Source organism: Haliotis rufescens, unplaced genomic scaffold, assembly GCF_023055435.1.
Source record: "Haliotis rufescens isolate VD_foot unplaced genomic scaffold, xgHalRufe1.0.p SCAF_12, whole genome shotgun sequence".
In the NCBI taxonomy this organism is placed as follows: domain Eukaryota; kingdom Metazoa; phylum Mollusca; class Gastropoda; order Lepetellida; family Haliotidae; genus Haliotis; species Haliotis rufescens.
Window position 1 is genome coordinate 25,361,494 of NW_025963802.1, and position 21,240 is coordinate 25,382,733.

At 40.2% G+C, this 21,240-nt stretch overlaps 1 protein-coding gene across 8 annotated transcripts in view; it reads right to left on the minus strand.

Annotated features, from left to right (window-relative positions):
* LOC124113358 (prominin-1-like) overlaps positions 1–21,240 on the minus strand; it is a 589,013-nt gene that overhangs the window by 457,577 nt on the left and 110,196 nt on the right. For all 8 annotated transcript variants that reach the window (XM_046473653.2, XM_046473656.2, XM_048393445.1 and 5 more), the window contains one exon: positions 20,508–20,695. In XM_046473653.2, the coding sequence (XP_046329609.2) occupies positions 20,508–20,695 (188 nt within the window). The remainder of the gene's footprint in view (positions 1–20,507; positions 20,696–21,240) is intronic.

Below are 21,240 nucleotides of genomic sequence, written 5' to 3' on the forward strand. Positions count from 1 at the left end.
AATTGATCGACCCGTCGTCTATTAGAGGCCTGGCTTCTATTTTTTGCACTGAACAATTGACCCGGCTTCTATTAGAGGCCGGCGTCTAATAGAGGACATACGGTATATAGTCAAGGCATGCGAGCATTTCAACAGTGGGATGAGATTAAAAAACTCCCTTCTATAAAACAAAGCCCAGAAGTTAACGCCGTCGTGAAAGTCTCTCGGGGATGTATCGATGGCTGAATTCCTTACCACGAAGTATGCGCTATGGCTTGACATGCGAACCACATACGATGACCAACAACAAGGCAGTGGGCGGAGAATAGAAAATGCCAGTGAGGGTATTACTATACAGATAACAAAGCTCTTCGAAGCGGCTGGTAAATTAAACATATATTTGTACGTGATTATGGACTTAATATACAGAATGGAAGATTCGTGCAAGCGATCTATTAATAATCCATTACCTAAAGAACCGCACTGCGCTATCATCGGCGGGCAAACAGGTTGTGGAAAAAGAGCGTTTATTCTAGATATTTTACATAGTCATTATCGGGATGTTTTCACCCATATTATAATTTTGTGCCCGACTATAACAACCACAACAACAAGCCAGAATGACTAAGAATCCTCAAAAAGTCGCAGCAGGTAGGAAGGGTGCGCTAGCGAGGAAGGCAAAACTAATACACAATATTGAACATAGTCCGATTAAAACTTGGGCTCCCTATGTACTAGGGGTTGTTACTACAGCTGCACAATCACAACAAGCCATTGTTCAATTAGAGTTAAGCCCTCATGTAATTTATAAAAGCATGACTACTCCAGTTACAGACAGTAAAATGTTTGTAAACGCAACGTATCATTCAGCGGTGGTCAGCGGCTTGGCCATTGGCTATGCCCGTATAGCTAAAATGATTACTAAAGCCACACCACCCAAGCTAGATTTAAATGGTTATGATATCGGTATGATGATTCTTGATATTGGATTGGCAATGGCAACAAAAAATATGCTCATCAAACAAGGGCTTATCCCAGAAGACATAATGAAGTAATTAAACATTTGAAGATTTTATAAACATAGCATGGCATCAATTGCGATGATGGTCGATGGAGCTATTGTTAATGCTCTAGCTTTTTCGGGGAGTAATTTTTTTATTTTCTAGTATAAGAGGAGAGGAGCAGAAAAGACATAATAAAGCAACATAAAGAACAACTCGAAACAGCCCAGTCACAATGGGCCCGAACTAGGATGTTAAGATTAGATTTTATTAATGATGAACAGCGTAAAGAGGGGCATTCAATTCAAACATTTAAGGATGTTGAATCTGCCATGCACAAATACTTCCTTGTTTATGGAAAGAAACTTGACCCAATACCGAGGCCAACAATAAGTCAGTTTTATACACCGTCAGAGGATCAGAAAGACCCTGAGATAGTGTTTATAATGTTTGGGTTATCAGTAGTTGCAATTTTCAGCTTGACAATTACTACGCATAAGCCATGATCTATTGCGTATCAACTATTAACCCTGACTGCTAATCTATCAATAGCGATGACAGCTTTGACTGTTATCTATTTTTTAACTACACAATTACAATCTATTACGTATCAGCTATAAATAGCGATGACAGCTATGACTCACCAGTGGAGATGTGATTTGCCTTTTAGACAAATGATATGATAGGTGTATAACCATGAATCTGTGCAGATATATACTCATGGGGAAGCCAATTCAATGTCAGAAACCATGCGTTGGTATATATTGAGGTACCCATTCTTATTACATCAGGCAAGGAAATAAAAATTACGTTTGTTCTGTATGTGGGATTGGGGTCAAAGGTAGCTACTGTTTATGTAAGAGTCACGGTGCTGATAGGGTTAGGAAGCAGATTATTTACGCCAGGAAGAGAGATTACATCAACGAGAGGAATAGGTTGGGGAGATTACGTATTTAGATATGGAAATATAACCATTTAGACATTTGACTCATTTTGTATATACCATTAAATCACAATGGTTTTTGTCAGAGAGTTGAAGGCTTTGGCAAAACAACGTGGTCTACAAGGTTATTCTGGAATGTGAAAAGCTGAATTGATTGATTTACTTGGTTTGGAATACAACAAACCTCAGACTGTTATAGAACTCAAAGCTCAAGCAACAAAAAAGTGGGCTTAGAGGTTATTTTCGAATGAGAAAAGCTGAATTGATTGATTTACTGGATAATAATAAATCAGTAGGCAATAATAAAAATCAATCAGTTGATGAGTTAAGATTTGTACCCACAACCGGCGTTGGTAAATATCTAAGAGGTTGGAAGATAGATATTAATTACAACATGGATGTTAATGATGTTAAGCCCATCGTATCGAGCAAATTTAACGAGGAATTAGATGATTTAAATAGTATAAAATACCAGCTGACGGTTAAAATGTCATTGAGTAAAAGTAACGCAGATGATAGCGCTTATTTCCAAAGCAATCAAGAAGTTATAACCCAATCCGATACTATAAGCACATCATTAGATACATCAATTCAGAGGATACAAGAAACTTTAGAACGCTGGACTAATAGAGGTTTCGGGTTGGGGTGTGGATAAAATTGATAGTTTATATTTAGATATAGCAAATTATATGCCTTTCAAAGGTGGATCTTATATAGATTTACCCCCGTATTATAAGAAGAAAAAAGCCATAATTAATGTAAAAAATAAAGGCGATGACTGTTTCAGAATGATGATAAGATGTGCATTGTTCCCAATAGATTCTAAAATTGCAAATAGACCTTCTAGCTATCGCCAAAACGAAGGACTAAACCTTGATGGTATAGACGAACCCACACCAATCTCACAAATTGATCAGGTGGAAAAGCAAAATAATTTAGCTATAAATGTTTTCGGACATTCTCCTAAAGGAATTGTTGTACACAGGATAAGCTCCGCCCCAGAACATATTCCCAGAATCAATTTATTTCTAATCGAAAAAGGTGGTAAATATCATTATACGTGGTTAAAGAGTTTAAGCAGGCTATTATGCGATCAAACAAAACATGCGGGAAAGAAATATTTCTGCGAAAGATGCCTGCATGGGTACAGCAGACAAGATCTGTTAGAAGCACACAAAGAAGACTGCAGAGGTGTTGGACAGACTGCTATCAGGATCGATATGCCTAAAGAGGGAAAAAATATATTAAAATTTGAACATTATTGTAATCAAATGCAAGTACCGTACATAATTTACACTGACTTCGAAGCGCTTATCAAACCGATAGAAAATACCGACCGAAGCAATCAAGAAACTGAATGTAGTTTTATGTACCAAACTCAAGAACATATTCCTTGTGGGTTTGGATATATAGTTGTAAGGTATGATGGGAAAACAAACCCACCCATGATTTACAGAGGTCCCGATGCAGCGGGAAAGTTCCTAGAATATCTACAAAACGAAGAGAGAATAATCAGGGAGAATTTATCGCGTAAGAAACCCATGTGTATGACGAGGGATGATTGGAGGGCCTATAAGAAGCCAACGAGTTGTCATGTTTGTAATAAACCCTTGAATAGGGATCCCGTAAGAGATCATTGCCACGTCACGGGTAATTATCGGGGAGCCGCGCATAACGAGTGTAACTTGAAACTAAAAATGAGTTCTCAAACAATACCCATCCCTATTGTGTTTCATAACCTTAGAGGATATGATTCACATCTCATCATGCAAGCTATCTCAAAGACCGACAGCGGCTTAAAGTGCATTCCTAACAATATGGAAAAATACATATCATTCTCGTTGACTAGAACTATACATTATATGAATAAGGATGGGAAAGCCAGAATAAAGCAAAGTAATGGACTTAGATTCATTTAGCTAATGCGAACAATCTCGATGACTTTGCAATAACAAATCAATATACTGATCGGTTAACTCATCATTTGTTATTGAGAAAAAGTGTATATCCTTACGAATATATGGATGATTGGTCTAGATTCGATGAAACTAAATTACCACCCCTTGAATCATTCTATAGTAACTTAACAGAATCTAAAATAACCGATGCCGATCATGAACACGCTTTGACGGTGTGGGATAAATAAGGTTGTAAGAATTTAGGTGATTATCGTGATCTGCACTTCAAAAACCGATGTACTGTTACTTGCTGATATACTCGAGATATTTAGAAAGACATGTTTAAAAAAATACGGCTTGGATCCGGCATGGTTCTATTCCAGTCCCGGTCTATCGTGGGATGCATTGTTGAAGAAGACCGGTGTAGAACTAAAATTACTCACCGAATACGATATGCACTTGTTTATTGAGAAAGCATTAAGAGGTGGTATATCAATGGCGGCTAAAAGGTATTCTAAGGCTAATAATAAATTAGTGGAAGGATATGATCCGAGTAAACCCGATACCCACATATCATATCTCGACGCCAACAATTTGTATGGATTGGCTATGAGTCAACTTTTACCCATGGGTGTTTTTGAGTGGGTCGATGTGAATGATATTCACAAGGTTGATGTGAATAAAGGGTACATACTGGAAGTTAACTTGGAATATCCAACAGAGTTACATAAAGACCATAACAGTTATCCGCTAGCTCCCGAAAGATTAATGGTTAATAAAGATTGGATGTCGGAATATCAACACTCCTTGATGGGTAATACTAGGTTAGCTAACGTACCAAATTTGATGGATAAGACAAAATATATAGTTCATTACAGAAATCTCCAGTTATATCTATCGTTAGGTATGAAACTAAAGAAAATACACAGAGTTCTAAAGTTTGATCAAAGCCCTTGGATGGAACCCTACATAAGACTGAACACAAATTTAAGAAAGATGGCTACCAGCGATTTCGAAAAGAAGCTATATAAGCTCATGAATAACTCAGTATTTAGTAAAACTATGGAGAATCTAAGGAAGCGTGTTGATGTTAAATTAGTCAGATTTAATGAGGAAGAAAGACTCAGGAAACTTATAGCCAGTCCGGCTTTTAACAGAAGCAAGATATTTGATAATGACTTAGCTGCACTACATAAGCAGAAAGTAATATAAAATTCAACAGACCGGTGTACGTTGGTATGAATATTCTTGACTTGTCAAAACACTTAATGTATGACTTTTATTACAACGAACTTAAGAAGCAATACGGCGATAGATGTGAGGTGTTATATACCGATACAGATTCTTTGTTGATGGAAACACAAACCGAGGATGTGTATAAAGATATGGCAGAAAAAATAGATATGTACGACACGAGCGATTACCCAAAAGATAATCCACTGCACATCGTAGTAAATAAAAAACTGATGCTTGAGAGGAGGGGGTAGTGACCACTTCCCCATAAACATAACCATAGGAAATACAAACGTACCAATCCAAACAGAAAACCAAGAACCAAAATTCCATTACAATAAAGCTAACTGGGACCAATTCCAAGATATCTGCAACGAAGCTAACTTAAACGAAATAGAAAATAATGATCCAGAAACCTATCGTAAAAACCTAACAGACTATATAATAAATGCAGCCAAAACCTCCATCCCCTTAAAAATTTAAGACAGGCAAACCGACGGTACCATGGTGGAATGAGGAAATAGAACAGACTAGACGAAAACGTAAATCAGCCTTCAATAAAGCAAAACGCGACTACAAATATTTAAACATAGCCCACAAACTAAACCACCAGGTTCAAAAACTAGTCCAAATAGCCAAAAGTAAAGACTGGAAAAAATTCTGCTAAGGTATAAATATATCATGGGATAACATTTATACTAAGTTATCTTATAATAATTAGATCTACATCAAGTGCTTTTATGAGTTATCATGGTGTAATATTTATACATCATTTCATATAATTATAGTTTAGCAAGTAATAATTATCATTAGGTAAAATGCATATATAAAATATCAGTAGTTTCAGTTAAAGCCTTTTTAGATGGTTGCTAGCCTAAGGTAATGGGAGCGCATCTTCTAGACATACTATTCAATAAGACAAGAGTTACGTCTACATAGTTTAATGACTGACTGATTTAGAAGATTTAACGTGCGCTTTCCGACTGCAGCGTATTTCGCACACGGGCCTGGCCGGACCATTTAGTGTATTCCGAGAAGGGTGAAAGTGGTGTGTGCAACACAAGAGGGGGCTTTTAGGGTTTGCTTAAATCGATTTTTTGAAATTTTAAAATTTGGAATAAATGCCGAGGTGGATGGAGGAGGGAACTAAGGGAGTCGGGTGAGGTGGGTGTTTGTATGTTTATTGGATTTTGGATTGGTAGATTAATTAGTTTTTAGATGCGCTTAATTAGGCCTGTTTTGATTAGGAATACGCCTAGGGCCTTGAAGTTTTCTAGTTTATTTTGAGGGTTTAGTATTTCATCTAGAGTAGGAACCTTATTTAGATTGAGGTTGGTTTGTAGTGTGGTTCTGTGTGTTTGGTAGTGGGTGCAGTGGATGAGTGCGTGTTCTGTGGTTTCGGGTTGTTTGCAGTGGGGGCAGTTGCCTGTGGTGTGTCTTTTAAGTTGTTTTAGGTGGTTATTTAGGTTCGTGTGTCCTGTTTGGAGTTTTGTAATTAATCTGTCAATTTTTTTAGAGGGGTGTAGGATTTTAGGTTTGGCTAGTGGTTTTCTGAGCACTTTTTTGATTTGGCTATTTGAGTTTTGATATTGATTATGCCATTTTTTGGTTATTTTTTGTTTGTTTACACTTTTAATTTCTGATTTTGATATGGGTAGGTTTAGGCTTATTTCTGGTATTTTGAGAGATAATTTAGCTGCTTTATCGGCGCTTTCATTGCCGTAAATTCCTACGTGGGTGGGGATCCACAAGAAGGTTATTTGTTTGCCTGCTTTTGTTAGGTCGTTGGAGCTTTTAAGTATTTGGTTTATTAATTTAGGTCGTTTTTTGGTATTTTTGTTTTGGAGGGCTTGTAGTCCACTAAGCGAGTCAGTGAGAATTAGGATGTTGTTGTTGTTTTTTTATTGTTGGTTATGCAGGGCTGAGGCCATGCCCATAAGTTCGGCCGTGAATATAGATTGGTTGTTAGGGAGTCGGTAAGATTGTGTGGATATAACTGGTTGTGTGGTATGGACTCCGAAACCTGTGTGGTTGGAGATCGGGTCTGAAGATCCGTCAGTGTATATGTGACACCAATTTGGCCAATTTTCGTGTATGTATGAAAGTGTGGTGGTTTTAGCTATGTTTGGGTCGGTTTGTTTATTTATTTGGTTAGTTAGCGTTGTGTCTATTTGGGGTATTTTGAGTTTAGGGGTGAAGATATTTGATTTTTTGCAGTTTTGTTTAAGATTTTGAGTTTGGTGTTCATTGAGGTAGTTAGTTATTCTTTGGGATATTGGGGTGAGTAAGGGGTGTTTGCGAGCTAGAGCTTGGTTTCTTGGGCTAATGTTTTGGTTAATTAGGTTTTGGATGAGAGGGTTTGTTTGGGACGCTGCCCAGAAATTAAGGCTTAGATGTTCCCTGCGTAGATTTAGTGGCATTTCTCCTGTAAGGGCCTGAAGTTAGGTGTAGGAGGTGCCATGTTGGGTGCGTGTAATTAGTTTAAGGGCTTGGTATTGTATTGAGTCAAGTTTTTTAGATAGAGAGTTGTTTAGGGTATTGTATATGGCGCAGCCGTAGTCTAGTTTTGATCTAATTAGTGTTGTATATAGTGAGAGGAGGGTATCTTTGGAGGCTCCCCAGTTAGAGCCGGTGAGACATCTTAATGTGTTAAGGTCTTTGCTGCATCTAGTTTTTAGGTTTTGGACGTGAGCCTCCCAGGTGAGGTGTTGATCGAAAATAAGTCCTAAGAATTTGGTTTGTTTTTGGAATTTGATTGTTTGGTTGTTTAGCTGGAGGTTTGGGTAGGCAGGTTTCATGTTTTTATGTTTGAATACTACTCCTGTTGTTTTATCTGAGTTAAGGGAGAAGCCCCATTTGTCTGCCCATTGTTGTATTTTATTTAGAGATTTTTGGATTAAGTTTTCTGCCATTTTAATGCTTTTAGTGCGGATCCATAGGGCTCCATCATCCGCGAATTTTGAAGTGTTTAGTTTAGGGGATAAGCCCTCGAATAGATCATTTATCATTATATTGAAGAGGGTTGGGCTGAGAATGCTGCCCTGGGGAGTGCCATTTTCTAGGGGACACTGGTCCGATAGCGTATGGTCTATACCCACGGTAATTTTGCGATTGTTTAGGAAATCTTGGATGAAGTTTATTATTTGGCCTTTTAGTCCTATTTTTTTTAGTTTTTGTATTAGCCCGTGGTGCCATACCATATCGAAAGCTTTAGAGAAGTCGAGGAATATGCCTATGGTGTATTGCTTGTTTAGCTGTCCTGTTTTTATATCCTGTTCTAGTCGGACAAGGTTATCGAGAGTTGATCGGCCAGGAGTGAAGCCGCTTTGGTCGGGGTTTATGATGTTGTTTTGGTCTAGGTAGTGCTGTAGCCTATTTTTAGTCATAAGTTCCATTATTTTGCAGAGATTTGAGGTTAGGGATATGGGCCTATAGGAGTTTGCCTGATCTGCTGGTTTATTTGGTTTAGGTATTGGGATTACTAGAGCTTCCTTCCATGAGGGTGGGACCTGTCCGTTTAGGTAAACTAGGTTGTATAGTTTAAGTAAAGTTTGGAGTAGTTTGGTAGGTAAGTGTTTGATTATTTGGTAAGAGGTGAGGTCTAGGCCAGGGGCTGTTCCTTTTTTTCTATTGTTTAGTACGTGATTTAGTTCTTCTATGGTGTAAGGTTGATTTATTTCTAGGTTGTCTTGTCTGATTTCTTTGGAGAATTTTATTTCTTTATTTAGTTTATCTTGGAATTTCTTACTGAAGTTACTGTTGCTACCAACTTTAGAGAAGTGTTTGGCTAGGTTGTTGGCCTTTTGGGTGGGGTTAGTTGAGTTGTTTATATTGGGGCTTTTTTTGTGCCGTTTGATGCCTCGGATGGCGTGAATTTTGCGCCACACCTTCCTAGCGTCGGTGTGGTGGTTTAGCTCCTCACAGAATTTTTTCCAGTTTTTGGTTTTAGCAGTTTTAACTAGGTTTTGGACTTGGTGGTTTAGTTCATGAGCTGTTTTGAGATGAGAGGGGTCTCGTTTAGCTCTGTTGAAAGCTGATTTGCGTTTTAGTCTAGTTAGCTCTATTTCCTCATTCCACCAAGGGACAGTGGGTTTTCCTGGGTTGGATGATTTGAAGGGGATTGCGGATTTGGCTGCGTTGATTATGAAGTTAGTTAGGTTTTGACAGAATGTTTCGGGGTCTGATGTTTCTAAATCGTTTAGATTAGCTTCGTTGCATAATTCTTGGAATTGGTCCTAGTTGGCGTTTTTGTACTGAAATTTAGGTTCCTGTTTAGGGGTTTGATTTGGTATTTTTATATTTCCTAGGGTTATATTTATGGGAAAGTGGTCGCTGCCTAGAGGTACTGGGTGGACGTCCCACATCAGACTTTGTGCTAAGTCTGGCGTACATATTGTTAAGTCGATAGCCGACATGGTGTGGTGGATTTTGTCGTATCTAGTTGGTTGGTTATTGTTTAATAGTATTAGGTCATTTTTTTCGATCCACTCTGATATTAGTTGTCCATGGTTGTCTAGTTTATCTGCAATGCCCCAGGTAGGATGATGGGCATTGAAGTCTCCTAGGAAGATGGTTGATTTATTTCCTAATTGGTAAAGGATATCTAGGTCTGTATCTTTAATTGGTTTTAGTGTTGAGTGATAGATGTTAATGATTTTTATTTTTTGGTTATTGATGGTGACTTGGATTCCATTAGCTTCTAGATTAGGAGTGTTTACTTTAACTTCCTTGTAGTTTATATCCTCTCTAACGTAGATGATTAGACCTCCTCCTGTTCTGCCTGGGATGGTTTTGGACCTGTCGGTTCTCACTGCGTTATAATTTGGTAGGTTGAATTTAGTTTTATGTGAGAATTTGGTTTCTTGAATACAAGCTACATGGGGACCTTTATCTATTTTGAATTTAGCTTTAAGTTCAGAACCATGGCCGGCGAGGCCATTGGCATTCCATTGAAAAATGTTTAGGCCTTCCATTGGGAAACTGGGTGGATTTATGTTTGGTTTAGGCTTGGTTTAGGTATTTACTTTAGTAGGTTATTGAGGTTGCTGCTGAAACGGTCGAAAGAGGTGGTGACGAGTTTTAGTTTATGTGCTACACCAAAGAAGGCTTTGGAGCTGGCTTCTGGATTAGACTGCTTTAACATGTAAGCTAGTAGGAGGACTAAGTTGTTTAGTTTTTTGCTTGCTACGTTTTTTTCTATAGCTTTTGGTTTTTGGGGCTGACAAGTTAAGATCGTTTATTTCCTCTGAGGATGTGTACTCGTCCTCTTCGGTTAAGTTATCTTTAGTTTGGTCACTCTCTTCGGTGGTGGGTTGCATGCTGGGTTTGGGTGTGAGAGTCTGAGTGGTTTCTGTAGTTTCCCTGTTGACTGGGTGTTCGGGGGGTGCTTGTAGATTTTGGGGTGTTGTTGCCCTTGTGGCTGTGATGGCTTGTGTTGGTGCTGGTTGTGTGGTGGTCGTTGTGCGTTGGGTTTTGCTTGCGGGTGTAGATGTGGTAATTGTAGGTTGAGAGGCGGGGAGGGTGAGAGCGTGAGTTTGTGGGATGTGTGGGGTGTTTGTTTCATTTGCAATGTATGCGTCTCGCTGATTTTGGTCCCATACGGAGACTGGGTATACTGTTTTGCGTGCGTGAGTGTTGTTGTTTGGGGGTGGTGTTGGTAGTAGTGGTTTGTATGCTTGCGGTGTGGGTTTTTTGGTTTGGATTTTGGCCGTGTTTATGTCTATATGTTTGTTGGCCTGTTGGGTGAGTGATAGTCTGTGGGGGCATTGGTTGGAGAGTGATGAGTGTTTTATAGTTTAATTGATTTGAAGCTTTTAGATAAATGCTAGCCTAAGGTATCAAGATCCCATCTCCCAGACAAAGGATATTTATTTAAGAATATCTGTCATCACCTACCGGGGTATATTAGAATAACATTACTTCAAATAAGACTCATTAAGGATTAGCCCCCATACAAGCTCGTCTATAGTGCATTAAGGATTAGCCCCCATACAAGCTCGTCTATAGGGCATTAAGGATTAGCCCCCACACAAGCTCATCTATAGTGACACCCTAATCTCTTTCAAAGCATCCAGTAAATATGTCAACAAGATTAGTGCCAGTCCAACAGGATAAACAGGATTTAGTATTCCCCTCTGTCTAGCCATCCATTTAGCTTAGGACACAACCCATCGTGTATCAACCAATCACATTCCTTGTTATTGTTTAAATTTTTTTAAATACATACTGTAGGCAGGTTTTTAAGCAGAGAAGGGGTTTGACTCTCTTACCAAGCAGACCTCTCTCCCACAGCCCAGAGTGTGTACCGACTCTCTGTGGCACCCTCAGTTATATTCTAAGATATTGTAAATTGTTAATTGTTCTTGTAAATAAAATTGTGATTAGTCTCCTGTGACTCTGGCTCTTTGCTGACTAATTCCCCAAGAAAACCAGCACGTCATTTGGAAGGTATTGTTCACCCAGAACAGTTCCATGATAAAAAAACGTACAGATGCCAGAATGGTCTGGCGCAAAATCCACGCCATCAGAGGCTTAAAACGACATAAAAAAACCTAACATTGACAACTCAACCAACCCCGCCCAAAAAGCAAATAATCTCGCCAACCACTTTTCGGCCGTTAGCAGTAACACCAACTCCAGTCAAAAATTCCAAGATAAACTTAAAACAAAAAACAAACCGACAAAAGAACAAAACAATAACAATCTAGAAATAAATCAACCCTACACAATGGAGGAGCTCCTCTACGTAATCCAAAACAGGAAAAAGGGCACAGCCCCAGGATTAGACCTAACTTCTTACCAAATAATTAATAAACTCCCCCTAAAACTACTCCAGGCACTACTCAAACTATACAATCTCATCTACCTAAACGGACAGGTTCCTACTCCCTGGAAACAGGCCCTAGTCATACCAATCCCTAAACCTAATAAACCAGCTAATCAAGCTAACTCATATAGATCAATATCCCCAACTTCAAACTTATGTAAAGTAATGGAATCAATGGCTAAAAATAGATTACAACATTACTTAACTCAAAATAACATCATAAACCCAGATCAAAGTGGTTTCACTCCTGGCCGCTCAACTCTAGATAACCTGGCCCGACTAGAACAAGATATTAAGACAGGACAACTAAATAAACAATATACCACAGGCATCTTCTTAGACTTCTCTAAAGCTTTCGACATGGTATGGCACGATGGGCTAATACAAAAACTTTAAAAAATAGGACTCAAAGGTCAGATAATAAACTACATCCAGGACTTCCTAACCAATCGTAAAATAACCGTAGGTATAGACCAAACTCTATCGGACCAATGTCCCCTAGAAAATGGCACTCCACAGGGCAGTATCCTCAGCCCCACCCTCTTCAATATAATGATAAACGATCTATTCGAGGGCCTATCCCCAAAAGTAAACACATCAAAATTCGCAGATGATGGAGCCATCTGGATCTGCACTAAAAGCATGAAAATGGTCCAAAATTTACTCCAAAAATCTCTTAATAAAATACAACAATGGGCTGACAAATGGGGCTTCTCCCTTAACTCAGAAAAAACAACAGGAATAGTATTCAAACATAAAAACATGAAACCCGCCTCCCCAATCCTCCAGCTAAACAATCAAACAATCAAATTTAAAAAACAAACCAAATTCTTAGGACTTATTTTCGATGAACATCTCACCTGGGATGCTCACATCCAAAACCTAACAACTAAATGCAGTAAAGACCTAAACACCCTAAGATGCCTAACTGGCTCTAACTGGCTCCAAAACTTAATAAACCAAAATATCAGCCCCAAAACCCAAGCTCTAGCTCGTAAACACCCTTTACTTACCCCAATATCCCAAAGAATAACAAACTACCTAAATGAACACCAAATTAAAAATCTTAAACAAAACTGCAAACAATCAAATATCTTCACCCCTAAACTTAAAATACCCAAAATAGACACAACACTAGCTAGCCAAATAAATAAACAAACCGACCCAAACATAGCTAAAACTACCACACTAGCATACATACACAAAAATTGGCCAAATTGGTGTCACATTTACAAGGACGGATCCTCAGATCCGACCTCCAAACACACAGGTTTCGGAGTCTATACCACACAACCAACTAAAACCACACAATCCTTCCGACTCCCAAACAACCAATCAATATTCACGGCAGAACTAATGGGCATGGCCTCAGCCCTCCATAATCAAGAATCCAAAAACCACGTAGGAATATACGGTAATGAAAACGCCGATAAAGCAGCTAAACTATCCCTCAAAATCCCAGAAATAAGCTTAAACTTATCCATCTCAAAATCAGAAATTAAAAGTGTAAACAAGCAAAAAATCACAAAAAATGGCATAACCTATATCTAAACTCAAATAGCCAAATCAAAAAAGTGCTCAGCAAACAACTAACCAAACCAAAAATTCTCCATCCATCAAAAAAAATCGACTGAGTAATCACTCAACTCCAAACCAACCTAAATAACCACCTAAAAGAAAATAAAAAAACACACTACAGGTAACTGCCCACACTGCAAACAACCAGAAACCCCAGAACACGCACTCATCCACTGCACACACTACCTAACACATCGAAACACATTACAAACCACCCTCAATCTAAACAAGGCTCTAACTCTAGAAGCAATACTAAACCCACAAAATAAACTAGAAAACTTCAAGGCCTTAGGCGTATTCTTAATAAAAACAGAACTAATAAAACCCATCTAAAAACACAATAACCTATCAAATCAAAATCACATAAACAAACAAACACCCACCATACCCAGCTCCCTTAGTTCTCCTCCCAAACCCTATCGGCATCTATTCCAAATCTCAAAATTCCCAAATTCTATATAAGCAACCCCTAAACCCCCCTCTTGGGTTGCACAGACCACTTTCGCCCCTTTCGGAAACACAGTAAATGGCCTGGCCGGGCCCGTGTGCGAAATACGCATCAGTCGGAAAGCGCACGTTAAATCTCCAAAGTAAGTAAGTAAGTAAGTAAGAGAGGAGGGGGGTGTCGCATTCATATTGAGTCGCATTTTTGGCTAGGGACCAGCGGTCGTATTCTTTTGGAGACGCATTAATTTTACGATTTACAGTATTGAACAAACATCACTGTGTAATGGCCAATAAATAGCTTTTTCCTTATGGCTTCTGTAGCAGCTATATTGTGGGAAGAAGCATGCAAGTTTCAGCTTCATTGATCCAATGTATTTTAGGTTTTTGGGGAGAAGATATTGACAACTCATCATGATGAATGACTTTTCGTATTTTCCAATATGGTCACTTGTATTCATATTTGACTTCTGATCAATCCCTCCAAAATTGAAGTCAAGGAGCAAATACTGAAAAGAGCCAAAGTAGAGGCAACAGTGCAGGTCTTGGAAGGGTTGGATGCGACTGGAGCAGGTAGACCACCGAAAGTAGAATCTCGAAGAATGACCAAACGAATCCAAAACAAGATCGTAGTGTGAGATACTTCCGTAACAGCTGTTGTGGAAAGCCGATGAATAGTCTCTGCCGTAATCGTCGAAGAGGTTTCACCACATCCAGGTAGGTGCGAAGGGCATGTACCGGACACAGCGATATGATGTTAAGATCCCAGGTCTGACTGGCACACAAACTTGTTAGACCTAATCAACAATCACAGTTCAGCAACTGTAGAAATCTTTGCGCCCGATGTAGGTGCAAAGACAGAATTGATTGCATGTAGGTACGAAGCCCTGGTGGAACCCTTGAGCTTATGAGACAATTGGAGATGATGAAGGTATTCAGCAATTTTCTGCAGAGAGGCCATAGCAGGAGTAAAATGTCATGCCTCAAAAGCCTTCCATTTATGATCGTAAAGTCCTTTTGTTGATGATCTGTGAGTATCAGCGATTGTCTTGGCCACTCATGTAAAGTAACCCTTGGCTATATATGCGCCGGATGCACAGATTGAAGATTCCTGGCGATGGATGGAGCAACTCAGAGTGAGGTTGAAGAAGTAGATGGTAAAATCTTCTGCGTGTTGGATGAGCCTTGTGAACTAACTTCGTGTTGGCCACCGCCTTGCCACTTGAAATTCCTGACAATGAGCTCCATAACCTACGGTTGAGGCGTTGAAGAAGAGATGAAGGGTCGGGCTGAATGACCGCAAGAAGACTCCTTCGCAGAAATTCAATGGAACTAGCCACCATTGAAGATGTGGATGTAAGTGGTTCAGTAGAGAGAATAGAACCTGACAATCATTGTCCTGAAGGTATGGTTTGCAAAAGCAATGAATGAAGTTGACCTCTCATGGCTCTCATGCTGACATCAGGAGCCCGATAAGTTGTTGCGATTGACACATAGGAATTGGCTGTTTGAGTGCCAATGGAATGAGGCGTTGACTTTTCTCCCAACGATCCTGAATGTCTTGCCACAGTGTGTGTAGAAGAGGGCTCCTATGAACTGAAGATTCTGTGTAGCAATCATTTCTGACTTTTTGGTGTTGATGATTGTCGTGTGAAAACGAGGTGTTGGAGAAAGAGTGAAGAGTGTTTGAATCTTTATTGGCTTGAATGCAGTTGTCTATGTATGATGTGGAGGTGATACCTCAAATGTGTAGGAACTTGACAATGGGTCTTGTGAGGCAACTAAATAACCAAATGGGAGCACACGCCATTGGTCTAGGAACATGAACCGAAGTAAAGGGCGGTGCTCTGGAAGAATTGGCACGTGTAAATATATGTCTTGTAGATCTGCCTGGAGGCAGAAGAATCCAGTCACTTGGATGTCTAGATGTCATTTCGAGGTTGTGTCTCCCGACTTCGGAGAGCAAGTGGGTCCTAAGAAGGAGACATTACGTCTGTTCAATTTACCTCCTCACTGACTTTGGCGTCCTCGACCGCAGCCACGAGGGGAGCAGAATGATTACTCAGAATGCCTTTGGCATAAGGATGAGAGGGAGTGAAGGTCGGTCATTTCAGATCTTTTCTCTGTTCTGCTGGAGACGAGTTAGACAACAGTGACTTGAAAAGAAGTGTCCCTCTCGACTTTATGTGCAACCTCCCGGAGGCCTCCAAATCTGTAGACAATGGTTGTTGATATAACGGGTTATTAAATTGGTCATCCCAGAACAATGTTGCAAAACACCATGTCTGCGAAGAGTGATGAATGAACCTGCACGGTGAGCCAAGAGATCTAAGACATCTGATGTCTTGTATTGAATGAGGGTTACGGCACCTGTGATTTACGATTCTCCTGGGGAAGACGTAACAACGCGTTGGTCTGACGTTGATTAATGAATAATTTGCATACTCGTATATGCAAGGGGCCGACGTACGGTTCTCAGTAGGAAGTGACAACTTGGAGACGATGGCTTGCGGTATATACAGTTTTACTTTATACATGTAGATATATACATACAAAAGACACTATGTGCCAGGTCAGCACATAGTGGTAGTGGTTGTTGTCTAGGTGCCCCGGAGCCCCCAGCCTAACCCTAGCTAGGCTAAGGGTAAGACCTTTCTGTTCTCCTTCCCTCTCTCTGGACCAAGGCTTATATAGCCAAGGTCACCTGACATTTAGTAAGTAATAAATATAAATATAAATATAAACAGTAATTCATCAGTGACATACTTGCACATCTCGTTCAGGATGGCAGACGGTCGATGTACACAAAAATGGGGATTAACAATTAGGATGAGCATCTTATAAATAACAGCAATTAAGTGTTTCAAGGCATATAGATGTCATGGCTCCAGGGTAATGAGCTTTTGCAATTTAATGTTCTTCAGACAATGGGTGTTGTAAATCAGTCGCTATGACAGAGGCATGAACCAAGGCCAGACGAGAGCTCTTCTGTCGCCAACAGAATGGTGGAAATCAAGTGTCCTCCAAACTCTAGTGTCGAGGTGCATGAGATCCCTATCGTTCACCGAAGAGCAAGAAAAGAGATGCTTAGGAGCTGAAATTGCAATGTCACCGTCCAACTCAGGAGCAACTGTTGCTAATTCATGAGTACCTGCATCAGCCCTGCAAAGCCCGGAGACTGGATAGGAACACGTAGTCGGTGAAAAGAATCAAAGGCTTTATCTGAGTTGGTGGCCATGTCCTGGAAGACTTGCCTAGGAGGAAGTGTGATGTAAGGAAAGGAGGCAGAAGTGGAAACAAAAAAAGAATGGGTGTCCTCTGTCGAGACTCTTTTGGTAAGATGCAGTTTATCTGCAAACCGGATGAGAAGGGTAACTGGGTTGGCTATGTCAAAACTCCCCGAGGATGAAGGCGGGGAAGTATAGTGATCCGGTGACTATTTCTGGTGTTGGATCCACTAAAGAAGATGTAGCAGCTGTCTACGTGGAATGAGATGCCGAGGTCGGTAGTTTGATTGTTGACTTAGGAGGTATTCCACTGTTCTCACTTGTAACAAAGAGCTGATCTGTTGTGCTGGGATGGCAGGAAGATTACCAGGATTTAACGACATAGGATAACTTGGGGTAGAGCCTTTGATGTTGTCGGGACCTATGGTTCAGTCACAGCAGGAGGTCATTGAATCAGGGTGGAGGGGGTGAACCGAAACGATTAATAGCCGACGTTGAATGATGCCTATCTTTAGGCGTAGGACATCTTCTAACAGTAGGCAACAGGTGTGGTTTATCCCAAAGTTGATGGGGAGAAACATCTTGGCGCGAAGAGGAAAAATGACTTGGCCGAAAAGTTTGGTCGTATCCATACCATGAAGGAAAAGAATCTCCATAATGTGGGTAACGTTCTCATTCATTTGCATAAGTGTTGCATGAAGTTGGAATCCAAGGATAATCCGAACATTGGTGAAAATCAGATATCTAGATGAGTAGAAGAAGAAGTCATATAGGATGTATGTCCAAGAGAATGTAGCGTTCATCCTCTGAACCCAAGCGTGACAAATCTGAATAGTCTTTAGTGAAACATGATGAGTAGGTGAACGATTCCTTGATCATCTGTCATAAGATGAGTAACGATCCGCAGGACAAAGTCAATCCATAGGGGTTCGTCGAGTCTTAGGAGAGTATCAGTCTATCGAACATCCCTGATCCTTGGAGTGTGTGAGTGAGTATGGTTTAACGCCGCTTTTAGCAATATTCCAGCAATATCACGGCGGGGGACACCAGAAATGGGCTTCACACACATGTACCCATGTGGGGAATCGAACCTGAGTCTTCGGCGTGACGAACAAACGCTTTATCCACTAGGCTACCCGACTGCCCTCCTGATCCTTGGAGGTTCAACGAACCTAAGTATGTCCATCCTTAGAGGTCTGTTTACTTAAATTTTGAAATTAATGGGAGCTTGAAATAAATGCCATAAATGCAAGTGTTCTTTTCTCACATTAATTAACTTCATATTTATGTCTCCAAAATGACTATCAATAAGACGGGATCACTGCACACTTTGGATAGTGGAAATGCCAACTTGAAAATAAACACAAACACGGTTTATTGAGCAGCATTTGTAACAAGTATATAACAATGTGATTCTAAGGATAGGATCTACACAATGGGCATCCAGTGAGGTATTACTGCTGGGGTCACGAGTTCTACCCACTTGTGTCAAGCTTCTTGACACGTTCTCCACATAGCAATCAGTGAACTGTTGTTGGTTCAATTATTTTATTGCCTTTGAACTTCCTTAATGCCAGTCTTCAGAATAAACATATACCCGGTAAACTGTGTGTTGTTTTAAGGAAAACCCTGTTTATTGTTTTAGCGGAAGTGCTATGATGTTGATTGGATTATGGTAAGAATATGCGTATCATTCCACTGGGGATGGGGTTGGAGGAGTCGCATTGATATTGAGTCACATTTTTGGTTTGGGGTATTAATTTGGAGTCGCATTAATTTCCAGATTTACAGTATCATTCCATGTATGCTGTGTTCCCGAAGAGGTTCAGTGATGTTCGTCCAACCTCAGAGTTTCGACGAGGTTCAGGTGCAGGATGATTCCCTGAAGGTGTTCGATCCGAAGACTGTCAAATCTCCGAGATTCGACAAACCTTTGATGGTTGATGATCCTGTGAGTGGTCTTAATGTTTTGTGCCAAGAGTGGAAGGTTCTTCGGGCCTGAATTTGGCAAACCTCTGACTGCCGATCCAAAACTGGGGGTGCTGATCCTACGATGGTTGTTCCGGAAAGATTGAGGTGACTGTAGATGCTAGATGATTATTTGATCGACAAGTTGTTGTGTGTCAATCCTCATATGACGAATGACAACCCTCTTCCGATACCTTTCGAGTGTGGGAAGTCCGCAAACCTTGGTCAGACAAGTCGTCAGACGACAGCGTATGGTGGTCCTGTGAAGATCGATCCTTAGAAGATCATCGAATGGGAGATCTCGATCAACAGAAAGAACATGTGAGATCGGGCAAGGTACCAATCGTGTGTGTACTCTCTGGGATTACAAGCTCCATAACAATAATAGAGAATGACGAAGCAAGAGTACGGTCCTCGGTAGAATTTGATGCAGCCGGGAGTTCTCGTGAAGTTAAGATGACGTAATAAGGTTGGTCTCAACTTAGCAAACGTCCGAGTCTGGGAGCTGTCATGGGTAGAGTTGACTTCGATGGTAGGTTTGTGCAGACGCTCAAGGTGTCTTCATTGAGAAAGGGTTCGGAAACTCCATCCTCAACCAGAGAAAATATAGAACTGGTAGGGTTCATACATAGTATCCTGGCCCTCGGTCCGATGATCTAGCTTCCTTGTCAGGTGTCTTCTTGGACTTTGTCGTATTTTCTGTAATGTTGGATAAACAATCTCATACACAGTGCCGACAGAGAGCTGACAGCGCTCTTAAATACTGCACATTCTACAACGATCCAAACACTTGGAGTGAGGGTCTGAAGGAGAAAAGACATGTTGGCACATCATACATACTGGTCGCCAGGAGGGCTGCTTGTCCATGATGAAGAAACAAACTAACCAAAAAAAGGATATAAGTGAAGGTCTGGCCAATAAACTGAGGTTAGCACTCAAAGAAAAAAACGCATGGCTCATGGTAAAGACGATGCAGGCAAGAAGATGAAAAAGAAGAACAATTTTTTTGTGTGGCGATTTGAAAGAGAAATGAGTTGGCTGGGATAGACACATGGTCTGAGCATGTTGGGATCTGGATCTGAGAGGTGACCATGGCAATGTGAGGTATGTACAGCCGAATTAACTTCAGAAGCTGGAATTTCAAACACATTTCCACTTAGGACCGAATGCATAGTGAGAGATAGAATAAATGTAAAATTTCGTACAACACAAGATGACCATCGGACAAAGATTCAGGATCATGTTGCCTCATTATCATTTTGAGAAACAGATATTTAATCTCCAAATCAAAGATGGTTACCTAGCAGCCATATCCAAAATACCCCCCAAACAAACATCCACAAAGTACATAGCCGACGCAACAGATGACATGTGACAAAATAAGCCAGATGAGCTAAACATTAGCCTTACCCGACTCTCGTCAAAACCCATCCTAAGGCCAGATGTATCTGGAGCACCAGTACAGGGTCCACCACTACAGGCTGTGTCTATTTGGCTTTTCACTGCTGCAAGATCGGTCTTCAGTTGTGTTGCACTGCCATTCAAATACTGAATTTGGTCTAACACTGAGCTCAAGTGAGTAGTGGCATTGTCCAAATCTGAAATACAATGACCAAACACCCATCTCATTTATCAATATTAAGCATGCACTTTATGACATTTTTTAACTGCTCCATTTAGAAAAGTCTCTACTGTAGGGACACACTTTTTTTAAACTTGCTTAACATATTTTTTACATGAAAATACCAGTCGGTAGGTGGGAAAATATACAAAAAGCAATTCAATTCTTCATTAGCTTTCAGTTTAACTACAGGTCAGCTGGTATAACAAGAAAGAAGTGAGCAAAGCTCACATACCCCTGTTATCCCTGCTGGTCAACAACAAATAGTAAATAGTTTGTTAATTAATGAAATATTACATATTTCTAACTGATTTTAACTTCAATGTTTTAAAAACTAAGATTGAGTTCCAGTGACAATTGCCGCCCCCCCCCCCCCCCAATCTCCCATGTTACCAGTGTTCACTACGAGGAAGTAGATCACCATGAACACCTTTGAATAAAAATTTGATTGAGGAGTTACATAAGAAGAATTATCAAAAGGACCCAAAATTGTTGATATAAAAACACATAAAAAATGGAACA